Source organism: Microtus pennsylvanicus, chromosome 20, assembly GCF_037038515.1.
Source record: "Microtus pennsylvanicus isolate mMicPen1 chromosome 20, mMicPen1.hap1, whole genome shotgun sequence".
Classification (NCBI taxonomy): domain Eukaryota; kingdom Metazoa; phylum Chordata; class Mammalia; order Rodentia; family Cricetidae; genus Microtus; species Microtus pennsylvanicus.
Window position 1 is genome coordinate 33,399,444 of NC_134598.1, and position 25,565 is coordinate 33,425,008.

The 25,565-nt window shown below is 39.9% G+C and overlaps 1 protein-coding gene across 21 annotated transcripts in view; it reads right to left on the minus strand.

Annotated features, from left to right (window-relative positions):
* The window catches only part of Anks1b (ankyrin repeat and sterile alpha motif domain containing 1B), an 867,834-nt gene that overhangs the window by 711,588 nt on the left and 130,681 nt on the right, over nucleotides 1-25,565 (minus strand). For all 21 annotated transcript variants that reach the window (XR_012908611.1, XR_012908612.1, XR_012908614.1 and 18 more), the window contains exons 7-8: nucleotides 23,322-23,435; nucleotides 21,224-21,390 (exon numbers count right to left, since the gene is read on the minus strand). Coding sequence is in view for 17 of the 21 variants with exons in the window: in XM_075954277.1 (XP_075810392.1) it covers nucleotides 21,224-21,390; nucleotides 23,322-23,435 (281 nt within the window). In the remaining 4 variants the exon portion in view is untranslated. The remainder of the gene's footprint in view (nucleotides 1-21,223; nucleotides 21,391-23,321; nucleotides 23,436-25,565) is intronic.

The following is a 25,565-nucleotide window of genomic DNA, read 5'->3' on the forward strand; positions in this document are numbered from 1 at the left end:
GAGTTGTAAATACATGTTATAATGTATATTCATTTAATCATGCCAACACACCTAAACTAGGCACAATTACTCTTTCCTTAGTAAGCACAAAAGCATGGGAGGTTATGTGATTCCCTGGTATTCTGTAGTGATGAGATGCTGAGGCCAAGACTGAGCCAGTACCAGCAAAAGCCCATTGTACTAAAACACTCACTACTGCTTATCAAACGCCTTTCGATCAGCATGCTCAACGCTCATTCTGTTATCTTCAAACACACATAACTCCCGCTTCTATCAGTCTCACCTCTATGATGTTACTGCTACCAAGGTCATCCAAGTCACTGCTAATTCCACATTTAACTTCTCCACTGTCACTTGTTCACTTAGCCACACTCCCTGTCCTAAGTTCTCTTGAATTTCTGCTCCTCTAGCACAGGATACCCCTACTTGCCTCACTGCTCTCTGCTGTTTCTGTCCAATGTGCATCCTAATCTCTTTCACTGACCTGTTTCTTTATAAATTAAACCATAATGGATAAGACAGCTAAATGCGGACAATTATTTTCGTTATCTCCAAAGATTCAGTTAAAATGATTAGTGAAACAATCCTTCACATGATATTCTCACACGACAAAAATCCAAAAAGCTTTTGCCAAAGAACTCGACTTTCAAATACTTAACCCTAAACAGGAGTTCACTGAAGAAAGAAGAGTCCCAGAACCGCCTCCACTAGTTAAGAAGCAACTTGTCTAGAAAACAGCAGAAAAAAAAAAGCAGAAACCCCTTAACTCAGATGTGGAGGTGCGAGGCTGCAGGGGAAGGCAAACCCTGAGGAACTAGAGATGTAACACGGTGTCATGGCTGAGAGCTCCGGCAGACACGGGATGCCAGCTTTCTGGTCCTCCAGCACTAGCATGAAGATCTCTGCACGAGCTGGGGGTACCTTCTGCTGGATGTCAGGAGGCACACTACTCCCTCATACGATTTGGAACGGGAAGTCATCACACACTCCAGCACCTGTCTCTAAAGTTCCTTTCCTGACTTCCACACTTTTCCATGTTTTTTAATCTTCAAACCATTTAAGGCTAAAAACCACTGCCGGAACAAGTATACATTAATTTTATAAATCCCAAATTACTGTGGCCTTCCGTATAACTTTGGAAGACAGTATCGCATTCTCCTGGGTTTTCACTAGGAACTTCAACTTTAATATCCATTTATATTAATACTCTGGGTCAAATACTTGTGTTTGTTTCAAAGGAGAACTGCCAGGGCATTACTCAAAGGCAAGACCAACATTTCCCAAAAATCCTTGCTTCTTTAAATGCCATCTCAAGTAGACTGGCTAATTCAAATCCTGACCCCAATTTAGTAGCATCATAAGTTTCAATTTTCTATTAATAATAGGCAAATAAGTGCTTGTAAGATTTTAAATTTTAAATAGAATTGCTTCTTTTCCTCTCCTGCAAGTGATTTCTAACTGCTCTGCCTGGGTCCTTCTGTTAGGTTGTCCCAGAGAGTCCCATAAACTTTACCCTCCTGATACCTATGCTGGTCCTCGAGCCTCACATGCCTTACATTTTTTTATACTTCAATTTTACTTTCTTCCTCATTCCCTTTACAATCCAAGTTCCATGAAGAATACTCTGATACATAAGTATCAACCAGTTAATAATTAAGGGCTACTATTTCAATAGTTACAATATATTAATAATATATCACAATAATCATACTATATGTAAATATATACTACATATGTAGTATTATAAAGTAGCACCATGCAAAATCAGGAACCAGACCCAGCTGTTAGCATCCAGGCACATCTGGTCCCACCCCTTGGGGCAGTGCAGAGTGCTTCATGCCTAAGTCACCCCTGCGCACCAGGCAGGCAGTACCCTGTCCCTTTATAAGGTGAAACTCGGCCTACTTCTACCTTTTCTTCCTCCTCTTCTTCCTCTCTCTCTCGCTCTCTCTCTCTCTCTCTCACTCTCGCTCTCTCTCTCGCTCTCTCTCTCGCTCTCTCTCTCGCTCTCTCTCTTGCTCTCTCTCTCTCTTCCCCCCTCGCCCCTCCTCTCTTCTGCTGCTCCTATCCCAGAGGCCTGTCTCCCTCCTCCCTGTAATATTGTGACTGATGAGTAAGTGCTGCGCAGTAAATAAGAACTGGAGAAATGGGCGGGACATAGCACCTATGCAGTCCTTACTGGCTAATGTAGATGGCAGAGAATTGTGCCTTAACACAGTTCCCTGCTCACTTACACAAGGTTTTTTTTTATTTTTCTTTAAAAAAAATCACTTAATACAATAGTACATATCACAAAAGGTGTTGGTGTTGCCTTGTCAGACAAACATTATTAAAAATAATAATTTATAAATATCTACAGAAATACCCAATTAAATGTTCCAATCTCTCTTGTAGCTCAGTATTTCCCTAAAAGACTGCAATATATGAAATCAAGTTATTATGAGTTAACAACAGGGCCAGAAAAACTTAATCTGAATGTATGCTGTTACACTGAGAATTGGCTTTCTCTTAGGTCTACGGACGCATCTTAGATACTTCGGCATCCCCAATGGCTCTGACAAAAATGTTTTTACCTTTAAAGACAAAAATGGTTATTTACAAAGTAATGAAGCTATGAGAGTGGCGAAAATAGCCTTCTTCAAGTTTTTCACCGCAAAATTATGGAAGCAAGTACAAGGCGCTGAGAATAAATGGCCGTTAAATGCTCGCCCTAAACAAAACAGTCATGTCATCACCTCCCAAGCTCAGAGAACACCAGAGGAGAGGGAGCAGGAAGATAGAAATATCTGGAAGACAGGGAGAAGGGAAGGGATGCCATTTTCTAGGCGATACACAGCCACTGCAACCATAAACACTTAAGAACCGTGGATGAGGACAATGGTTCTGCACAGAAGAAGCCATAGGTAGGTAGGATGGAGGGGTTGGGGGACCCTAACTCTCACTGAACTATTCCCCATAAACAGATCCAGGGAATGGGAGGTCATTGCCCACTGGTGACTAAACAATAGTCTCAATTCAATCCAATGAGCACACAGATACTTCCATTTAAACTCAATGGCTCACACAACAAAACCAAAGTCATGAATCTGGGACAAGGGCAGGTAGGAAGGAGAAGGCCTGGCAGGAGTGGGGGACAAAACAACCAGATTGCATTATATGCGTGCATAAAGTTGACCCAGAGCTAACTGGATCGTTTTTTTTTTTAATACAGCAGAAAGAAAAAAGAAAGATTTTGAAAACCATTTACTTATAAACCAACCCCATTTTATATGTATTTTCAAGTATTTCACTGGAAAATTTAATTGGTCAAATTAAAAGTTTACTATTAGTCTAAGGGAGATAGTAAATAAATAGGTCAACGATTACAATAAACAGTTATGTATCGAAAGCAAGTTCTTCAAATTGTATTCAGTACTTCCATGTACTTGGCTACAACATTCAGTAACTTAGCAGGACGAACTGTCACTTTGGTGCTGGTTTGTGTGGGAAATTCCAATATCCACTGAAGGCATTAAACCCTAGACATTGGAGCTGAACTTGACAAACAACATGATAAGGGCTGTGCCAAGACAACAGACACTATGATTTTAATCTAATTATTATGCTGTTTACTACATTCATAAAAATCAGACTGGCCAACAGGCACCTAGCACTCTCGTTTTCTAGTTGATTTTTCAGCTCCTACATTAAGACCCACTTCTAGAACATCTCCATTCAGAGCCTTGTCTTTTCCCCAGCAATAGCCACCAAGATCTTCCTTTCTTTTCCCAGAAGCCTCGGTAACAATTTCTTTTGACCCCATAACACTCTAGGAGCCTCCTCACGTGATTTCCTTAATTTATCATAAGCCTAGAAGGCAGAAACCACCTTAGTCATTCAGATAATGTTTGATTTAAGCAACCTCTTCTAAGAGAGTACTCAATTATACCAAATGACGATGGTCAGAGTCTCTCTACAAAGCAGGCTTTTACTGTTGAAAACCTGTGACTATTACAAGAAAAGGCTCTGTCCCCAGCACAACAAACATAAAAGTTCACTTAGCCACTGCCATCAGCAGGAGAGGAAAAGAAGGCGAAGGCAGTAAGCCTTCCTCTCCCACAAACTGGGACTCTATGAAGTACATCTGGGCTGAATAGCTTTCTGTGATTTTATTCTGAACTTCTGTTGCCATGGGTCTCTCCATAGTAGGTAAAATATTTGTCACCAACCATTACTGGCTAAAGAAACAAAGCTTATATTGAACAAAAACCTTTCGTGGACAAATAATTAACATCTGCTCAGTAATGTGGAAAGGAAGATGAAAGCCGCACACACCTGCGCAGTTGAACGTGACCAACTGGGCTCGCTTGTCCATTTATAGTGACTGATTTCTCACGGACCGCTGCCCGCACTGTGGCGGTACTCACTGGCAGGCAGTCTAAGTGGACATCATGCTTAGAACTATTCGTTAGTTCAAGCCATAAAGGGCCAGTTGATCAAAGACAGAAACAGCACTGATGTTAAGCAACGCTTGGCAGGAAAACATAACAAACCAACTACTAATAGGCAAAAACACAACAAGCCTTGTCTAAATTTGCCTCAGATTCTTGTCCATCTGATCTGGGGTGACATTATTCTTCTTAGACATCATTAATGAGATACAGAACACTGGCAAGCAGCCCATCAATGACAGCAATAGATGGTAATATGGCAAGGTTTCTATCCATATGGCTTTTCAGTTACCAAAAATCAAGGCTCCCCAGGCTTGCAATGTGCAGAGAAGTAGAAATACATAGTTTCAATTTTCTGTTCTATATGGCAGACAGTACTAAGGGCATTTTAAGTAGTCAATTTAAGTAGGAAATTTAAACACCAAATTGCAAAAATAAATAACAGAACAATGTGTATTTTAATTAGGAAAATTAACAACCAATATGTAATTTTAGTCTCATTTAAAAAATAATTTAAGGCAAATGTCAGGAATAATTTGTCATTTAAAATGAAAATTTATCATTAATAATTATATCAACTTAATGATAAAAAATTTACTATTTGTCTATATATAATCATCAATTGATATGTAAAAACTGGACATATATTTCTTATATATCTTGTGATATTTTTCTTCTTATTTATTCTTCTCTTACACAATATATCCCAACTGTGCTGTGGCCTCCCATCATTCCTATCCTCCCAGGCTCCCCACTTCCCCTCCCCTAGACTTATTGCAACTCCATATATTTTAATACTCCATAAGCTTCTTTCTCCTGAAATATCATTTTTTGGTGGCAAAAAAAAATCAAAATAATTTTACTCCTTCCTAAAAGCACACAGTAATGCTAACTCAATGTTCATTGGTCAGTCTGCCCTGACCACTTCCTATCAACCCACTCTTCCCTTGATTTCCATTGGATTCACTTTTTTTTTTGGAAGATTCTACACACATATGATCAAGACTAATGGTTATGAATCTTTAAACTTTAAAATGCATTCCAAAAAAAGCTTAATATGACTTTTCTGAAGGTCTGAAGGTGCTGAAGAAACAACACACAGAAACATATTTATGAGTCATGAAGGGTTAGAAATGTGTGCTCCCCTGCACACACCTTTAATCCCAGCCCTCCGGAGGCAGGGGTGGGCGGATCTCTGTGAGTTTAAGGCCAGCCTGGTCTACAGAGTGAGTTCCAGGACAGACAGAGATATACAGAGAAACCCTGTCTTGAAGGAAGGAAGGGAGGGAGGGAGGGAGGGAGGGAGGGAGGAAGGAAGGAAGGAAGGAAGGAAGGAAGGAAGGAAGGAAGGAAGGAAGGAAGGACTCTCCCCATTCTCCCAGTAATGAAAAAGACTCAGGAATCTGCAGCCGAGCTCCCAGAGCTCATGAGTGACACTAGGTTTCATAGCAGGGGCTCTGCGGAGCATGGTGGTGCTCCATCGAATCCCAGCACTCACAATGTCCTATAACTTCACCGCCAGCCTGATCAACACAGCAAGTTCTGGGCCGGCCAGGAATGTAGAGTGAGATACTTTTTCAAATAGAAAAGAGAGAAGAGAGAGAGAAGAGAGAGAGAGAGAGAGAGAGAGAGAGAGAGAGAGAGAGAGAGAGCAGAATTGTGAAACTAGCTTCTTCTGTGACATCAGAGCATCAATGAATGAATTGGTGAATTTATTTTCCCCTGATTTCCGAATAGGCAGCCATTTCTATATACTGGTAGACACCTTTTACTCTGTCAACATCAAATAATGACACTGGTTAAATTCAATGAATAACTCTGCTTAACAACTATTTTCTTTAGTCTCCATTCATGTTTTTAGTACCTAGCCACCACCATATTAAACAATCTCATCGCTAAGAAGTTAAGCAAAAATTAACCTCCCCAACATCACCAGTGGCCCCTATGAATGATTCCAAATCATTTTCATTAATTTTGGTAAAAACCGTAGATCATTTCCTCCCCCAAACTATTTTTATTCAGTTCTTGTTTTTCTAACAAGGATTTTTCTACTTCTTCATACTTTTGTCTCTAGTAAGTTGCCATACTAAGGTAAGTATAACTATTACCAAAGGATCTTAATGCAACAAAAATGTAAGTAGGAGGAGAAGGAACCATATAATCAGGATATATAATGTGCGGGAAAAAATCTATTTTCAATAATAGAAAAAATAAAATTAGAAAATGTGTAAGTTCTACTAATCAAAAACTAAGCAACCTTGCAGATTATCAGCAGACAGCATTTATTGTGGGGGAAAATCTACCATTACTTCAATAATTAAAATACAGGAAATTTATTAAAAAAAACTATTCAGACAATAAATACAAAAATGATGATACTAAGGATAAGATAGTTTAGAATATATGAATGCTTCTCCATTCATGTTATCTTAGAATTAAAACTATGCATATTTGAGTTTTGATTGATATTTACTGATTTCAGGTCACACATTTACTTTGAAACAATTATTTGCTCTCTCTATATACATATATATATGTATATATTACATATAATGTTACCACTTCCTAAAGACAAAGAGCCGATTTGCATACGAATGAACAAAGTGTAGCAGTCAGTCACACTACTCAACGCGGAGAAAGGAATAGACCTCGACAGCACCCACCTCCCGCACCGAATTCAGACTCTACATCCAAACCTGTCTCATAGGACAACGAAATATGGAATTAGAAATAGTGTCACGCTGAAACAGAATTGTAGCTGTTAACATAAATAATACTGGCATGCAGCGTGAACGTTCTCTCTGAAGAAGGCCGTGCTCTGGAAAGGGTGAATCCCAAAGAAACGTGAGGGGTAAAGGGTCAGCAAGGGCACAGGAGCAGTAAGCGGGGCTTCCGGTAGACCTGGGCGAGCCGAAAAAGATAAAGACAAGCGTGGGATTTAGAAAACCTCTCACGATCACCCAAATAAAGTTCAGTATGGTGATAGTCGACCCGCCAGAACGCAGTCTTCAGTTACAGCCTCTGCGCATGCCTGTGAGAGATTATCTACATTGCGCGAGCTGAGGTGAGAAAACCCACCCCAATGTGGGCAGCACCATTCCAGGGGCTGGAGGCCCAGGCTGAATAAAAAAGAGAGAAATGGAGTGGAGCAGAAGCTTTCGTCACTCTCTGCTCCCAACTGCAGCGACAATAAAGGAGCTGCCTCAAGCCCCTACACCGTGGTGCACCGTGCCTTCGTGCTGTGCGCCCAAATAAGTTGCTTTGCTAGGGTATGATATCACAGAGGTGGGGGAAGTAATTAGTAAGTCAATCGATCAATACCTGCAATTCTCCTGCCCCAACGCTGCCCGCGTTCTCATCTATACTTGTTGATAAACTATAACTTCAAACACAGGGAAGGGTTCCTGTCTAGTTCACATCTCGAGGCCGGGGGGTCAAACTTGACACATAGATGCATAAACAGAAAGCTGCTGACGCACATTACGAAACAGGGTGCAAACATTACATTAAAATATAATTAGCAGTGAGTTTGAGGAGGTACGGACATTTCAGCATGTTCTCGGGAATCAAATCATATTGCCGCCCTGATGAAAAGCCTTTGGTTAAGACAGGGAAAGGCGCTAGAGCCTCACGCCTGTCTCTCAAGCTCCACGGAGTGTTGAAGCAGGAAAAACTCGGGTTGGGAAGGAGATAGAGAAGAAAAAGTAAAAGAGGGGATGAAGGGAAAGAAAAAAAGGTGGAGGGGGCAGAGAGAAGAAAGGAGAACTCAAACAATTTTTATTACCTCCACAACTCCACACAACTTTCTAGTCCTGTATCTGCTGGTGTGGAGGCCAGAGGCCAACATCCCAGATCTCCCTCAACAGCATCCCGCCTTGCTTTTTGAGATAGGGTCTCTCATTCCATCCTGTTCTACTCTGCCTCCGTCCCTAAACTTTAGCCTATCCCAGTGGCCTCTTCCTAACGCTTCAACACATTCAGCTCATTCCTTTTCCTTTTCTTTTCCTTTTTTTTTTATTTCCTTGGGAAAGAGTATTTCATTATATTCCTATTTTTTTTCCTGATGTTTAATATGAATGTAGCGTTCTGCCATTCTAACACTCTGGACCTGAATTTTGCCCAAAGGCCCATGTATCGAGACTTCTTCCCATAGACTCTGGTGATATGGGGAGGTGGGACCTAATGTGACAAAATCAAGTCATGGGGTGTGCACCAGGCCCGTGTGGTAGATATCGCATCCTGGACCCTTTTACATCTCCCTCTTTCTTGCTCTGCTACCATGAGAGGAACACCTTCTTCCGCCACACCTTCCCACCATGCTCTGGTGCCTCACGGCAGACCCAAATGCGAGAGAGTCAGCCCACCACAAGAGACAAAATGAGTCTTCCTTCCTTAAAAGACAGTTCCCTCAGGCATACTGTCCCCATGATGGAAAGCTGCCCCGTACACCTTCCTTCCAGTTGTTGCTTCCCCAGAGAAGCTTTCTCTAGTGACCTCATAGAAGCAACCACACCATACATCCTTCATATGTGCTCATCATTACGTGTGGATAGAACCTCTGAGCTGAGCAAATATGCTCCCGGGATTACAAACAGAACACATTAAAAATCTGGTTTAAAGACAATGATTCCTGGTTTTCACCCAGGCGGACCGGGTTCGACTCCCTGTGTGGGAACCAATAAATAAATAAATAAATAAATAAATACAATGAAAAAACTGAAATATTCTGTCTCCTAGTTGGTCTGGGAATACAGAATATGTTGAGTACTTTGAACTGTGCCATTGCTGTATCTACAAAATGTCTAATTCTTCTGTTTATGGTGGTAGTCTCAAAAATAGAATATATCAACTTCACCCAAACACTAAGAAAAGTAGGGACCCTTAAGCTTAAGAGCAAAGATACTAGTGCTCGCTGATAAGGCTGTATACTGTTTTTCCCTGTCCTCCATTCTCCCTTCCTCCCTGTATGCACGACACCACACACACACACATGCACACATACATGCACACACACACACACACATGCATGCAGGCACACATGCTCGTATGCTCACACACACAACTTTATATGCAATGTATTTGTTGTATAATCTGTTGGGAAGAACTAACCCCAATGGACTTGAGCACATGGAAACATGAAGCACACCTTACTTCTGTGAACATCCTTCTTCCTCATGTGGTCCTCTGCTCATCTTCCATAAGACATGCTAAGGAGCCAACTCAAACCCTTTAAGATCATGCTAAAGCTGAGAGTGAAGCCTGAGTTAAGACACAGCATCAAATCATGAGGCTGGCTTTGTGTGGCTCGGTATCCCAAGGACTGTAACTGTGAGAGGACAAAGCAGTTCTTACCAAACAGAACAATGGCTGAGAAGGAAGGCAGAAACAGCAAAAGTTAGGAGTAGCTGAACAAATCGTTCATTATATATACATATATATTTACTAAAACCTTTCCAATTGATGCAATGGCGACAGACACTTGGAAAAGATAAGAAACTTACAATGCTGTTTGTGGATCCCCTGCATAATTTTTATAGAGTTTTACTTGAAATTCGATAGGACAGGGAAGGAAACAGACGAGATAGGGGATTAAGAGGGAGACAGAACTCAAAAAGTAACTAAATAATGCCGTACCATTGAAACTGGAGAAGTGGGCAGGGGGACGATAGTGAGTCCCATACCTGATGATTTACCAGATTAACGTTTCAAAATATTCTTCTGCAGTATGCACGGAACACAGTGGCAGAAAAATTACCTAAGGAATGTATTAAAAATCATCCACCCCCGGACAATGATTCAGAGGGCTGAAGTGAGACTAACTTTGTAAAAGCACCATTCCAGAGTGAGGGGCAAGCATATAATAAGGACTAAGAGGATATTTTAACGGGAAACAACGGGGAACTAAGACAGATGGGAAAGTCAGCCAGAACGTGGGGGAGCCTTCTGATGACTCACAGAAAACTACACACAAAGGACTGGGTGGATGAGAGCATAACAATGTTACCGTTTGCTCCTCTGCGGCGGGAGCCACGGCGAGCTGCTCTCCATTATTTAGCTTTATTTTCAGAATAAACCTGCAAATTGTTCGTTTGAGAATTTCTATTTTCAGACATAAAGAAATCTGAAGACAACGGAAATTTTTATTCTAAAGCATTAAGATTCAAACGCAAGTCTGTTTGAATTCAAGTTCTTGTTTCTGCGTTATGAATGCAGCCCCGAGTCATGAATGTGGATTACCGAGGAAACCGCAGGAGTGACTAATGCGGGGGCTCCGGAAGGTAGCGAGGACGGCAGCACGTACATTAGGGGAAAGTTGCACCGGCTCTGTGCGCACGAGCTTCCCGAATCAAGGCCAAAGGGAGCATTTCTGTTGGGTTGGTTAGTTTTTCAAGACAGGGTTTCTCTGCAGCTTGGAGCCTGTCCTGGAACTAGCTCTTCTAGACCAGGCTGGTCTCGAACTCACAGAGATCCGCCTGCCTCTGCCTCCCAAGTGCTGGCATTAAAGGCGTGCGCCACCACCGCCAGGCTCAGCAGAAGCATTTTCATCAAGGCTGAAATTTATTTGTTCAACAACCAAGTGTGGGCTCTAGGAGTGGGTACCATTCGAAAGCAGGAGGCCTCCACCTCAGGGACAGACACTTCTCTCTGGCTCACTCCCTTGGCTCCATTTTTGAGACTTTCCTTTCCTGCCGCCTGCATTTTCTTCTCTACTCATCTTCGGACCAAATTAAGAATCTGGTTCTCATTATTAATAAGTTGACAGTAGGCACTGGAGGCTAGCTACTAAATGGATCTGTTCTGAAAGGGTAAACCAGTGGTTTTCATCCCGTGCCTGGCAGCTCCCTGGAGGGGTCAACTGATCCTCTCACAAAGGTCACCTAAGACCATTGGAAACACAGATATTTGCATCAAAATTCACATCGGCAGCAAAATTACAGTTACGAAGTCACAACAAAAATAATTTTATGGCTGGGGTCACCACAGCATGAGGAACTGTATTTAAAGCCTCACGGCATTAGGAAGGTTGAGAGCCACCGGTGCAGACAATCAAAAGGTTTTTTTGTTGTGTTTTGTTTTAAATACATGCGGCAGAAATGAGAACTCCCACAAAGCTGGTGAAGATAAAACTGTTACTTTTCAAAATCTAAGCCTGAAATTGAAGCCACAACAGTTACGTTTCTCCATTTGCCATTACTGACTTCAATTCCATCACAGTCGATCCCAAGTCTTCTGCTGTTATTGCTATGCGGATTCCAATATTTGTTAGTCTCGGATTAAATGGTCTTACGGTAAGATGTGTTAGAAGCATGAGCAGTTCCATCAATTTTTTTTCTGGGTTGTCGGTCTACTGTTCTGTTGAAATTAATTTACTCCTCAAGGTGAAAATCACTTCCCTGGACAGAGCAGCAAGCGATTATCACAGTGACATATGCTTGAGCTTGGGCCCAGTGCGGATTCCCTTCCATGTCAGGCAGCAAAATGAGATCATTTCATAATGGCAAGCTGTCCGAGGCCTTCATCCCAAACTGCACTAAGATTTCCCAAACGTGCGCCTTGAAATAGAATTACAAATAGGGTATGTGACAGCCAGTGAACAAAGTCATTGTGAAAACTGGCTTCAAGTGGTCACAAATTACCATAGTTATTTTCTGAAAGGTGAGGATAGGAGAAGGCTCAATTATTTTAATTTTTCAAGAAAACATTACAATAATGTCAAGTGTAGAAGGAATTAATTTTTCAGGGCCATTGTAATAGCTGATAATTCTATAGGTAAGCTTAAAACCAAGTCATAGATTAGACATAAGAAAACCGTAAACAAAAATTAGTGAAATTATACAAATTAACTTCAAAAACTGCATAAAATTTAAAATACAAAACTTTAAGCTATTTTCGAGGTTTTTCTACCCTAGGTTGCCTTAATAAAGTGTTCTAATATTTAGAAATAGTTGCATGTCAGATATGTTTTAAACAAGCTAGACTAGGCAGGGTGCCTCATTTCTGTAGTCCCAGCACTTGAAGAGTGTGGGACAGGAGAATTACTGTGAGTTTTGGACTAGCCTATGCTACAGAAGGTGAAAGAAAAGACACACAATGACATGATGAGGTGCACAATAAAGAACAAACACAGTGACATAGTGAGGTGCACAATAAAGAACAAACACAATGACATAATGAGGTGCACAATAATGTGAAAAATCATTCAAATTATAGGGAAAAGCAGGATGTTGATTGGCTGGAAAATTCTTTAAACATAGCATGAAATGATAAAAAATAATTCATAACATGTTGGGGAATCTGAAATTAACAATATAAAGAATGAGACATATTTAAATGCTTATAGTAATTTATATAAGTTATTAAGAATTGAATAAAGTACTTACATTAGATTTCATTACGTTTTATTTGTAATTACCTAAAATATGACTTGACCCAAGATATTAATGATTTATACTGTGAAGGAGTCAATGATATAATTTAGCTGAGTATTTAATTTTACCTTCAAAACAGACTTGTGAGCCACTCATTACTGAAAAAAAAAACAACAGACTAGATTCTATTCCTAATTTTATAGCAAAATCAGATATCAAACATACTTCTTTATTCCTATAACATGTTCAATTCCACAAATATTTACGAAGTATGCGAATATCTATGCTAAGCACATGCATACAGCTTAATAATTTCCCAAAATTCAAGCAGATTATCAAACAAAGCCAAAACAGAAGAGAATAATCCAAAGAAGATTATAGAATTCACATAACAAATTTATAAACATTAATATTTGATCCAAGTGTCAGAACTAAATATAGAAGGATTATAAAAGGTATTAGGAAGAATAGTTTCAATTAAGTGATGATGGTATGAAAATAATTATTTGTAGATAAAACACTGAACACAGAAATAAAGGCAAACCCAATTAAGAGTGATGCAGCTTACTGAAGCATTGCACTTACACAAGAGATTCCTAAGAGATAAGGTGGAAATGCGTGTTGTAGCTAAAACAGTCAGGCCTTAAATGCGTCAGTTAAAGGTTGGGATTATTGCAGTGAGGATCCGTGCGGAGTTTTGAAGAGTCTGCTTGCCTAGACAGTTGGAGGAGAATGCTTGGCTAACATCGCACTTTAGGCATATCACGCTCACTGGGTGCCAGCACTCAGAAAAAGTGGGAGACAATGGGGAAAACTGAAGTAAGTGGGCAGGATGAGAAGCTCCTACAGTAACTGAGGTAAGAGGTGAAGAAAGTCTGAGGCCAGGAAGATGACAGCAATAATGACAAGCTGAGGATAAGTCGTCTTTGAATATACTAGGGAAAGATGGGGGTCATCGAAAGGTAAATCATGGGCTTGGAAGACGCTGGCCAAAGCTTTTTGCAGGAACCACTCACCCAAATTCAACCTCCCTTGTTGCAGAATAATTGTTTAACTGTGCAAAGATGTGTTGCGTTTGTTTATGTTGTAGAACAATTGTGTAACTACATCAAGATGTACCACATTTGTTTAATTATGTGATGATGTGTTGCTGTTTTACCTTGCCTGCCTAAGTCACCTGATTGGTCTAATAAAAAGCTGAATGGCCAATAACAAGGCAGGAAGTATAGGCAGAAGTAGGAGGAGAAATTTAGGCTTGGGGAAAGAAGAAAGAAAGGGAAATGATAGGAAGACACCAGGGGCCAGACAGACACAGAGAAAACAGGAAAAGTAGGGCATACAGAATGAAAGAAAGATAAAAAGCCCCAAGGTAAAACATAGATGAACAGAAACAGGTTAAATTAAGTTAAAAGAGCTAGGGGGACAAGACTAGGCTAAGGCCAAGCACTCATAAACAATAATAATAAGTCTCGGTGTCTTTATTTGAGAGCTGGTTGATGGCCCAAAGAAAATGCCAACACTGCTCCCTCATCTTCTGGGTATACCACTGACATTTCAGGAACTGAAATACGGGGTGAAATTAACTCTCATTGAATTCTGCACCTGTGTTTGAGTGAAGGATTCCAGTAAGTCACACCATTTGTCACGTGTGCTGTCCCTAAGACATACTGAGCTGCTTATGACTTCTATGAGACTGGTCCAAGAACAGAACATTTGACATACCAATAGAGAAATCCTCCACAAATACATGAAATAACTATTCAAAAGTTTGAACCAACTTGGTCAAAGTCTGCAAGACATAAAGATCACCATGGGATATCTTTAGCAACACAAAAGACAGAGAAGCAGATCTTTTATGCAGCTGAGAGAAGGTGGTGACAGAATTTTCTGATAAAGAAAATTACCTTTTGGGAATTTCAAGTCATTCCCTGCTCATAAACCAACACAACAGGCTCATAAATCCATATAATTTCATACCCTACGTGGCTAGATTAGTCCCTCCATAAGAAAGATGGCTGGGATCCTGTGCTCCAAATAATTGAAGACGTTTTCTACTTATGATAATCAACCACAGCCCTTCTATTTGCCATGTTTTCCTTGTGTGTCTCCATTCAGTGACCCTTTGCTGAGAGACTACCACAAGAAGGACGCTGTGTTTGGCAGGACAAATTAGAGATAAACCAAACATGGACCCTCTCATCACGGACTCCATCAGACGCAATCTGCCAATGTAAACAACACAAGAGGAAAACAACAAACCTTGTCAAAGTGAAGACCCGTGAGGTAGCAGCTCAGCGGAGTGAGTGACTAACGTAGTGCCTGTTTTCCTCAAACATCTTCCTAGAAATACTACAGATTTTTAAAGTTCTTACAAAGGTAAAACTGGGGTCAGAAATTTGCCATTCTGATTCTGGGCTTTTCCTGGCATGCATTATATATTTAATATGCATAGGAGCTTAGTGATACCATTTGGGGGCTATTAATATAATTGTAGACAACAGAATCTAGCGTCTACATTTTTTAATTCCTAGAAAACCTGCTAGAAAAGCCCACACCTGGCTGAATCTATGGCAACTCTGAGTCCTACTTCTCACAACCATTTTTAAGCAAAAAAAAAAAAAAGAAAAGAAAAGAAAAAAAAACCTAAATTATAGTCAGAAATTTTCTCCGGATCACTATCTATGTTACCACTACTCATGACTTAATATCACTACTAAAAATGTAATATATGTTAAAGAATTATTTACAGCCCTGTAAGAAGAGCCCTCTATGGACAGTTCAGAAACTCAGAACAAAAAGTCCCCTGACAGCCACTGAGGCCTCTCTCTCCTAAAACATATTAGAACATGTCTGAAAGTAAGCTTCATTGTAGAAACAGACTGTACGATGCATGTGCTCGCATGTGTGTGCACAGGTGTGTGCCTGCTCGTGTGCACAGGTGTACCAGGGTGAAAGGGTACAAGTGCACACATCGACATAGCCATGTAGAAGTCAGAGGTGAAGCTGTGCAGTTGTCCACCTTTGGGAAACAAGAGTCTCTTGCAGAAACCTGGGGCTTTCTCAGTGACTAAACTAGGTGAAGAGTGATCCCAGGGCCCTCCAGTCTGTCTCCATAGCACTGGGACTTTAAGTACACCATCATGCCTGGTTTTCTCGTTTCCTTACAAGGGTAATGGGTCTGGGGAATGGACTCCGGTCCTTGCATTTATGTCACAAGCATCTCACCAACTGAGCTGTATCCCCAGGGCCAGCATCTGACTTTTAGACCGTCTAATAGAACAGCTCACACTTCAGAATCCGACCTGGAAATGAAGATTTTGCTATAGTGTAAAGTGACACAAGAGAGAGAGATCATGGGGACCGCTGAGCAACGTTACACAGACCATGCCGCCGCATCCCTAGATAAACGACAGCATTGGATGCATCTGTGTCCAGGTTTTCCTTTGGAGGAAACGCAGAGTAAAACATGTCTTCCCTCGACTGTCTTACCTGTTTCTTTTAAACATAGGCTAATGAGGCAATAACGCTTTTTCTATTTAGACCTAAGCTGAATGATTTCCTGATTCAATCTGCTGTAATCCTCATATTACATCAGAGTTCCTACAGCCGGGTGTGTCCAAATCTAAGCCCTGTGCATCTTGTTTATATAAGTGATTAAAATAAGACAACAGAATAAATAAAGACGGTAGAGAAATTTTATATGATTTTATATTCTTTTGAAAACAAACTTCAGGAGTTGGTAAAGAATATGAAAATATTACTTCAAAATTCCTATCCTAGATTATATAACGTTCTGATTCAACTTGGAAAATGGTCTCATATGCATGTTATAAGAGCATTCAGAAACAATTAACTTGTGAATTAAAATGTAGGCAAGGTAAAATATAATTTTAACTTGAGTTGGTTTTTAAATATAAAATCTCTAGGTTAATAATAATAAGGAATTAATTTTTATTTATTTATAATGGTAAAATTATTTGAATAGAATCAAACATCTCTGATTTAAAAAAAACGGAAGTTCTTACATAAGATATCTTATTTTGTGTCAAATTCCTGAATCAGAGTGCCCTCTATTGGAAGAAAATAGGAAATAAAAGTTGTACTGAACTAAGGAAAAAGCAGTCCAAGTTCAAGTTACATCACGAAAATTTAAAATACATTTATGAATGATATGATGTTACAGAGCATATTTTCCTTTTATTTTGTAATTTCTTAATTAATTTTGAAGTTATGACTAGTACTAAAACAAACAAGTCAGATATTTTGGCGCAAAACTGAACTGCACGTCGTATTGCTGGAAATACAAACAACAAAAAATGTTTTCTATATGTAAAGCTTTGAAACAGCACAAAAATAATTGTAAGTTTGGACTGTTGTCAGAGTATAGCATAGTTTAAATTTGTATCATGATAAGAAGACAGCCTCTGTCCTTTCCAGATATACATACTGATATGTCAACCCCCAGAAGAGCAGAGCAAAAAACTCTGGAAGGTACCCAGGTGATAAGCACATAGCCATTGGTGGTGAATAATGCCTCCATGCCAAGTCAACCGAGAGCCTGATTTTCCTCTCTGTCCTCAGTCATGTGGGGAAACATGAGAAGACAAAGACGGGCACCCGCAAATCAGGAGGCAGGCTCTTCACAGATGCCAGCTTGGCATGCAGCCTATGGAATTGTGGGAAATAACCCTTCTCTTCAAGCTACACAATGGGTAATAACTTGCTGAAGAGTCAAAACCAAGATATTCCCTAGTTCTAGAACTTAAACAAAAAAATGAACAAGTTAGAGAAGTGAAGAAGTTAGCCACGACAAGACCTACAAGATTTGTTCGAGCGCAAAAAAAAAAAAAAATCATATTGTATGGTGTTATTAACTCTGCTCTCGTGTTAGGCCTGAACTGGCTTATAAAGATTCTGGCAGGACTTTGTTTCAACAAATCAACTAGATGCCCGTTAAAATAATGTAGGGGCCTCTCTAAACACAACTGGTAAGAGCAGCCAAGATGTCTTTTTCTAACATGGACTTGCTGTGTAACCAGGGCTGGCCTCAGGTTGTTATATAGCCCTTCGTAGTTGTGATCCTCCTGCACCGGCATCCCAGATGCTGGCATTCACAGATATCCACCATCACACCCAGCTCCCTCTCAGCTGGTTTTGACTTAGGGGCTAGGGCATATGAGCACTTATTCTTTAAAGCCTTTCCTCATTTCTCTAAGGCAAACTCATTGATGAGAACCACAGTCTATCCCCAGAATACCCAAGGACTTGTCACCTTTAATTTTCCAAACTATCAAGGGAACTCCCCTAGAGTTAGTCTCCTGATCTGTCTCTGTTCCCTGATGATACAGGGAGTGATATACAATACAACCCGACTCCAGAGTCAAGATCTGAGGTCTAAGTATTCTGGTCATGTGACCCTAAAGGGGAGAAACGATCAAAGTTTCTGAGCCTTCACTGTCTCATCTGTAACACAGGAGAAATAATATTGCTTACCAGGTGTTATCACTATTCATCTAACCTTTATTTTCATCTTGGTAAACCATTCTTTCCAAGTTACACATGGATTCTGACCTCTGCGTTTGCATGCACTATTTTCTCCAGGCTGTAAACCTCCCTGATTCAATCATTTCAAGAAAAGCACAAGGTATATCCCACCTCCCCTTTCTCCAGGAACCATTATAGTCTTAACCCACACCCAGGAAGCTCCCAGGGAACACCAGTAGATCCCTGATCTCTCGCTTCTTAAAGTTTCTTTGGCCACAGGGTAACGTGCGATAAGAAATGCAGCTGAGAATTTAACATACCAGTTCTTGGTTTAAATCTTCAGCGTGGCAGATGCCAGATGAGTCCTTTCCCAAATTTATAATTTCACTATTAGGACTGTTTAGTAGTGGTTTGAATCACATAAAACATTAGAATAATAGGTAGCAAGCACCTGTTAAGTATCAATTCATAATATACATATTTATTTTATGTGTTAGTCTTGTCTACAAACAGTGACTGAAGGCTCCATGAGATGGGAGTCTTGAACTCTCCGAAGTCAACTGCAGTCTTGCATAGTGAATCTACATACCTATAATTTTAAACACGACGATGGCCGCCTATACTAGGCGACCTAAAAGCACTTAATTAAGCTGTCCGTATAATGAGGGGACAATCCTTAGCAATGCTCGAGGAAAGATACTTCAACAAATGGAAACAAACAAGAGACAGAACAGATGAATACAGATAAGAAATTTGCTAGATTAGGTCAAGGTAATTGGATGGCTTTTTGAACATTCAGTGATGTTTCTGCCAGATTTATCTTCTGAAAGACCAGTTCCAATGATGGCTTTTATCTGACCAAATTTTTTTATGTTTTTCTCATTTCCTAAAGAGTAAACATCAAAACTCTAAGCCCAGTATTCAAACCACCTACACCTAACTAACTACATTAATCCCTTTAATCGTATTTCTCATTCTTGCCCTCAGTAAATTCTATTACAAATAAATGGAATCTCTTGCTCCTATGTATACTTTCTGCTACTCTGCCTTACTTAACCTTTGGTATTTTTATAAAACAGTAATTTCAAGGAATATGGTTAGATTCTTTGTCACCAGAACTAAGAGTGCAGGAACGTCTGGGCTCAACTAGGGAAGACTTACTTTCAACCATGAGCATTAGTTTCTCCCTAGCTGCTACCACAACGCAGTCTTCAGTTAGCGAAGCAAAGTAGCCACCTTCTCCAAAACGTATGTGCGCCAAGAGCCCCTATCCTCACTCCCTAAAATGTATACGCCTACATCACACTCTCCAAAAAGAACACAGAGCCCAGGCACACAGGATGCAGGGTAAAAGAAAACCATTTAGAGCTTCTGCTTGACTTTGTCTCTGTTTTCCTAACTAAATTTCTTGATTTCATGTGAAGTGAATCTCTCTTGGTTTGCATATGTAGCACGCGGATAGTGTGTGTGCATGTATGTGCATATAGACAGATATTAGTGGTGTGTGTGTATATCTATATCTACATCAACACATATATATATCAACACACGAGGAATGTTTGTCTAAGTTTGTTTGTGAACATATTTAATAAAAAGTCTTTAGAAAGCATTGACCTAGAACATTAGGGCTTTGTGGAAATCTGTGGGTTTCAAAGGATGATCTAGAATTTGGCAATTGATAGAAAGCTTCAGGGATGGCTATAAAAATCCAGGCATCCTGTATTAGTTCTACGGTTCAACTATGCTCCAAGTTCTAAGTGGCTTTCCAATAGATGTTAGGCTATACAATAATCTGTACTTTGAAGACAGGTTTTGACTTCTAAAAGGGGCATTTTATGAATATAAATATCTCATTAATAAAAGATTTTTATTTTGTAAAACCTATAAACTTCTGGTGTAAGTTATATATAACTATTCCAGTTATTTGTAATGGACTGGAGGAAGGGCAGTAATGGGACAGCCGCAGAGGAAAAAAAATGGAACAACAACCCAAAAAAGTAGGGCTGGGAGGTAAGTTTAGCTGTTGAACTAGATCAGCAGGTGCTTTCCGGAGAAACGGTGTCACGCCTCCCTTCCAGGAGCAAAACGAAGTACAAGTTCCCGAAACGGACAAGCACCATACTTAGAATTGTTTTGAATTTTTAAAATAATATGACATACTTATCACGGTGTACTCTATTATACACTCTCGAGTAATGTGCGGGACTGCTCTAGCAAATCAAGTCCTAAAAGTGAGTAAATAGTTTGTATCAAACAACCTGTTTCCTTCAATCCTCTACAGACTATGAATCATGCCTTCAAGGCCAAAAGTGGGCTTATAGCCCATAATTTAAAACTGATCAATTACATTTTTTTTGCTCTTGTTGATAGAAAAAGCCACAATGAACGAGGATATCTAACTCATACTTTAGATCCTGAGGTCACAAATGGGACTCCCTGGGCATGTAACGTCATGAAAACACATAAGCTGAGCTGTCCCACCGTAACTAAAGAATTATACGTGTGGTTTTGCTGTATTTTGTTCTTAAGGAGGAGTTATAGAGACAGCAGAGAGGACAGACAAAAGAAATGTGGGGTTTTTTTTCCTTCAGGAGTCGAGGAAATGATGCTCGACTAAATTAAATATCCATTCTCAAAGAAACTGCAACTTGCATGTCCCAGAAGGAAGTCTAACCCTAGTGACACCATGACAAAGGATTCGCCCTGGGCCACCCCCTCGGTCCGCCCCAGCATTCTTCTTCCCCTGTACCCGCTGCAGAGAGACAACCCCGGGAACAGTAGGGAAAAGCTCACAGGGAGACTGACTGACATTCGACATAGCGAACCTGATAACCTAGTGAGCCGACCATTCCCATCCCACGGTGGCACGCGCCACACTGCAAAGACAGACGCGGAAAGACAGACGGACGCACGCGTTGTCCTCATGCCCCCCTTACTTACTACACTCTGGCTCCCATTTTTCCCAAGTTCTTCCTCTGAAATCTTGCTCAAATTATCTAGGTAGTGGTCTGAAATCGTATGGCACAAATCTTCGAAGGAATAATCCTTCTCCTGACAGAGCTTTATTTCATCCAGGAGTTTTGATAGTTCCCCGGTGACAGTTTCGCCTAGAAGAAAACAATGTTTTTTTTTTCAGATGTTGCAAGAAATAGTATTACTAAAGTGTAATGTTAAATAATATAAACATTATATAAATAATATAAATTAACATAAATAATATAAATGAGACTGCTATGTTGACAGAAGACAAAACACAGCAAGTAAGTAGGTAGAAAAATCTGGCCAAAGCAAGGTCCTAAGCATAATTAACATATTTGCATATTCATATATTTACATAATACATAGCCACATGTTTACATAATGCATATGATATATTAACATAAAGTAAGAAATGAGCATGCTAACAGACAGAGGAAGTTCAAAGTTTGGCTACAGCTATTCTTTGTCAAAACGGAAATCAATATTGAAAGTTTAAGGATAAATGGTCCTAACTAACCACAGCTTTACTTATGATAGGATCTGACTTTCTGTGGGCAGAATGGGCAGTGAACTCAGGGCTTCACACAGGCTAGGCCAGAGCTAACTGCTGACACTTGGATCTATTTCTCCGTTCTTACTGGCATTTTACTGCACTGACAGGATCCATGACTCATTAACAAGCTTAAAATAATGTCAAAAACTTACTTCCTATTTTCAATGGACATAAATAGTATTAACTTTTTTAAACAAATAATTACACATGTGGACAATTGGAATTGTGATATATGAAAAAAGGGGGGAAACGGAGGAATAGACAATATTATCATCTGTCAATTGACAAATGGGCTAAACGCCTAGACTTCTATTTCTCCAAAAAAAGAAATACAATTGGCCCGTGGATACATTAAAAAAAAAAATTCAGCATCACTGACAATTGGGGAACCAGGAATTAAAATCACAAAGGGATCTCATATCTAGTGGATATCATCAAAATGATGGATGAGAGCAGGTGTTGGTGAGGCTGTGGGTCAAGGAGAGCCTGCACGCGGCTGTGCGAATACACGCACCACTGTGGGAAACACACGTGTTCTTCGGTACCAGCATCCTACTTCTACTGCTGACCTCAAGTAAATGAAGTCAACATCTTTACGAGAAATACACATAGCCCCATTTTAGCTGAAACCCTACTTAGGATGACTGAAATATGAGGAAAAGTTAAACGTCCATGGTTGAAGAGATGGATAGGGAAAAATAGAAAAATAAATAACAGACCATTGTGAACGCTTAAACAAAGGGCCCCTTTCTTTTGAGAAGCACTAACGAAACCGGAAGTGATTTTGCTGAGCTGAATGAGGCTGAAATAAACAAATACTGCTTGATCTCGCATACATGGGCAACATATAAAGGTTAACTTAAGGCAGACAGTGGGACAGTGGTTACCAGGGGCCACTCTTGGTGAGAAGGGAATGATGGATCTAGTGATTAAAACATTCACGGTTTCAGTTAGGGGTGAACAAGTCAACTCAGGGCATCTAATGTATAGCGCAGTGCAGTGAAGATGGGTAAAAATACTATCGTATGTCCCGGAATTCCCCAGGACATTTGATATTGTTCTCACCACATAAAGCTGTCATTTTGCAAAGTGATCCATATGTTAATTAGCTTGAATGCGACAGTAAAGTCACAGTGTGTGTGTGCATGTCAAGACTTCACATTCTATGCTACAAACATAAAATTATTATTTGCCAGATATGCCTCAATAAAGCTAGAGAAGATACATTCTTGAAAATAGCCATTTCTACTCTACGTAAACTTTATTTCGGCAAGGATTGCTAACTACGCAGATCAGTGCCCTATGTCAGCGCCACGAGCCCTCCCAAGCAAGCAGCAGAAAATCTATAAATGTTGACTGAGTAAGTAAGTATACAAAATGCAAAGCACAGGCCACAAATAACTAGACTGGAAAGGTTCACTGGTGTTGGCCCATCTACTGCACTTTGGGAGATCTGACCGGAGAAGTCTGGTATGACTGTTTCCGGGGCTTTCGTCAGCTACGCACTTTTACTCTTTTGGGAAGGAGACTCGGCGGGAGACGAAAGGTGTGTCTCTTGCGGCGTGTCTTCCTGAGCATGCTCTCCCAGGACGGCTGATCTTCCCACACCTTCTAAATAGTCTGGAAATACAAATTTCAGAGGTTATGCACTTGGATGCGTGTGTAATAAAAATCAATAGCTATCACGAGTTCTTCAAAAAAGAATAAAACGAAACTGAACCAAACCCAGAGAACTTCAAGGAAAGCTTAATAAAAGGTTTAAGTAAAAACGTGTGTTTCCTTAAAGATAAACATGTTCATTAAAGACACAAGTGCCTCTTGCTCTTGTTAAATATTTTCTGTTTCGCAATTTAAAGTCCCCCAGAAGACGTTTCAAGTAGACGCTGTCACTAACACAGAGACTTCAAACAAGATGACTATAACCAACCTCTTGAGTAACAGAAAAAAAAGGTGGTGTAGGCTTGAAAGATAAGCATAATATCTGCGCTACATTTTACTTATATACAGAAAAAATACTCACCCCTGTTACTCTTGAAATAATGTCCTGCATGCAACTTATCTTTTGCTTTTTCTATAAAGTCATAATAGTAACAGCCTAGTTCTAAATACTTAATATGTTCGCCTTGTAATCCTTACGAAACTGGCATGTTCACTATTGCTAGCTCAGTTTGCATAGGTCTGGGGCATTGATGTTGTATCTGAGATCTGAGACAGGGACCCATTATGTGGCCCAGGCTAACCCTGAACTTGTGACCCTTCTGGCTTAGCTTCAGGAGTTCTGAGATTCCAGGTATCCATCACCACACCCAGCTCTACCTCAATCTTAAAGACGACAACTTAGAAGAGGAGTGTTATTAATTCATTCTGCTAACAAATGGTAGAGCCTGATAGACACAGGACATGAAAACATGTCACCTTTATCGTAATGCTAAGGGAAACTGCACTGGATACCCAGATAAATGTCAAAGAATATTCAGCCTGGCTAACACAGGAAGCACAGGGCATGTGCAAGACATGTTTAATGGCAGGTGCTCCATCTAAAAGTTCGGCACTTACATAAGCCAGGAGCCTGTATTTTCACAGATGCCAAAATTCTAAAGATTTAGCTATAATTCTGGATTTTTTTAAATGCCAGCAACTAATTTTGTTCTTCAGAGAACAGTGCTTGTAAAATATGTGTGACCTAAAGGAAACATATCTGCCACACCCCAAAAAAGTTCAGCCTGTTTAGGGCTGGTTTATAGCCCTCTTCTGATGGAGTGAATCAGATCTCCCACTGGGGTCCTTTGCTTGTATTCTTTATTCAGAAAGAATCTGCTTCATGAGAATCCACTTGTGAATATGTGTGTTGTACGCCAGCCAATTGTGTGCCCACACCCTTAGAATAGTTTAGATCAAAGGACAAGTCTACAAGGTAAATTCGATCAGGAAAAGAAAGTAACCTGCAGAATCATGTCCTGAAAATTTCTGGACCATGCAGTAACTATGTAAATTTAACAGCAATATTAACAACAACAACAACAATCCTTGTAATTTGTAATTACAAATTGGCAATTTATAATTGGGAAAGCCATTGATAGATTGACTTTATTTCAATACCACAAACATCCAAGAAAGGAAATAATATAAGGTATTTTCCAGTGATAGGAAATACTAAAAATTCTCCTAATACACCCCAGTGCAAACTGATATACTTAATCAACCTTGGCCTTTAATGAAGCAGACAGTTTGCTCCGACAGGATATTTTTATCATACTGAACCATGTAATATGTTTGAAAACCCCAAAATTTTATCTTGCCCCCTTTTAGTAAGAAAATTTTATTTTGCTTTCTCCAAAAATATAATATCCACAAAAGTCAGGATTTTTAAAGTTCCGTTGAAGGCAAAAGTCTAACCTGAAATACAAATGCATTGAGGGTAGACGATAGATAAGAACAAGGTATGCCATTTTTCTTTTTAGTGTTCATCCAACTTGACTTAATTAGAATTAATATGAAAAGTCATACTTGGATTCTCTGATTCATCTGGAGGTGTTCTGACTTGCATTCATCTTCTTTATTGACAAAGAGACAAAATTATAGGGGCCTAAGCTTCCAGGAAAGGTTTAGAAGTCAGTTAAAAAAGGAGCATGGTGACCATTTAACCTCCATACCCATACGACTTTCCCTGACCCCTGTAACCACATTTCCATAGCCCCATCTGGTTTTCATTCAGAAGTTTTCTTACAAAGCAATGCTGTTCTTCACTTT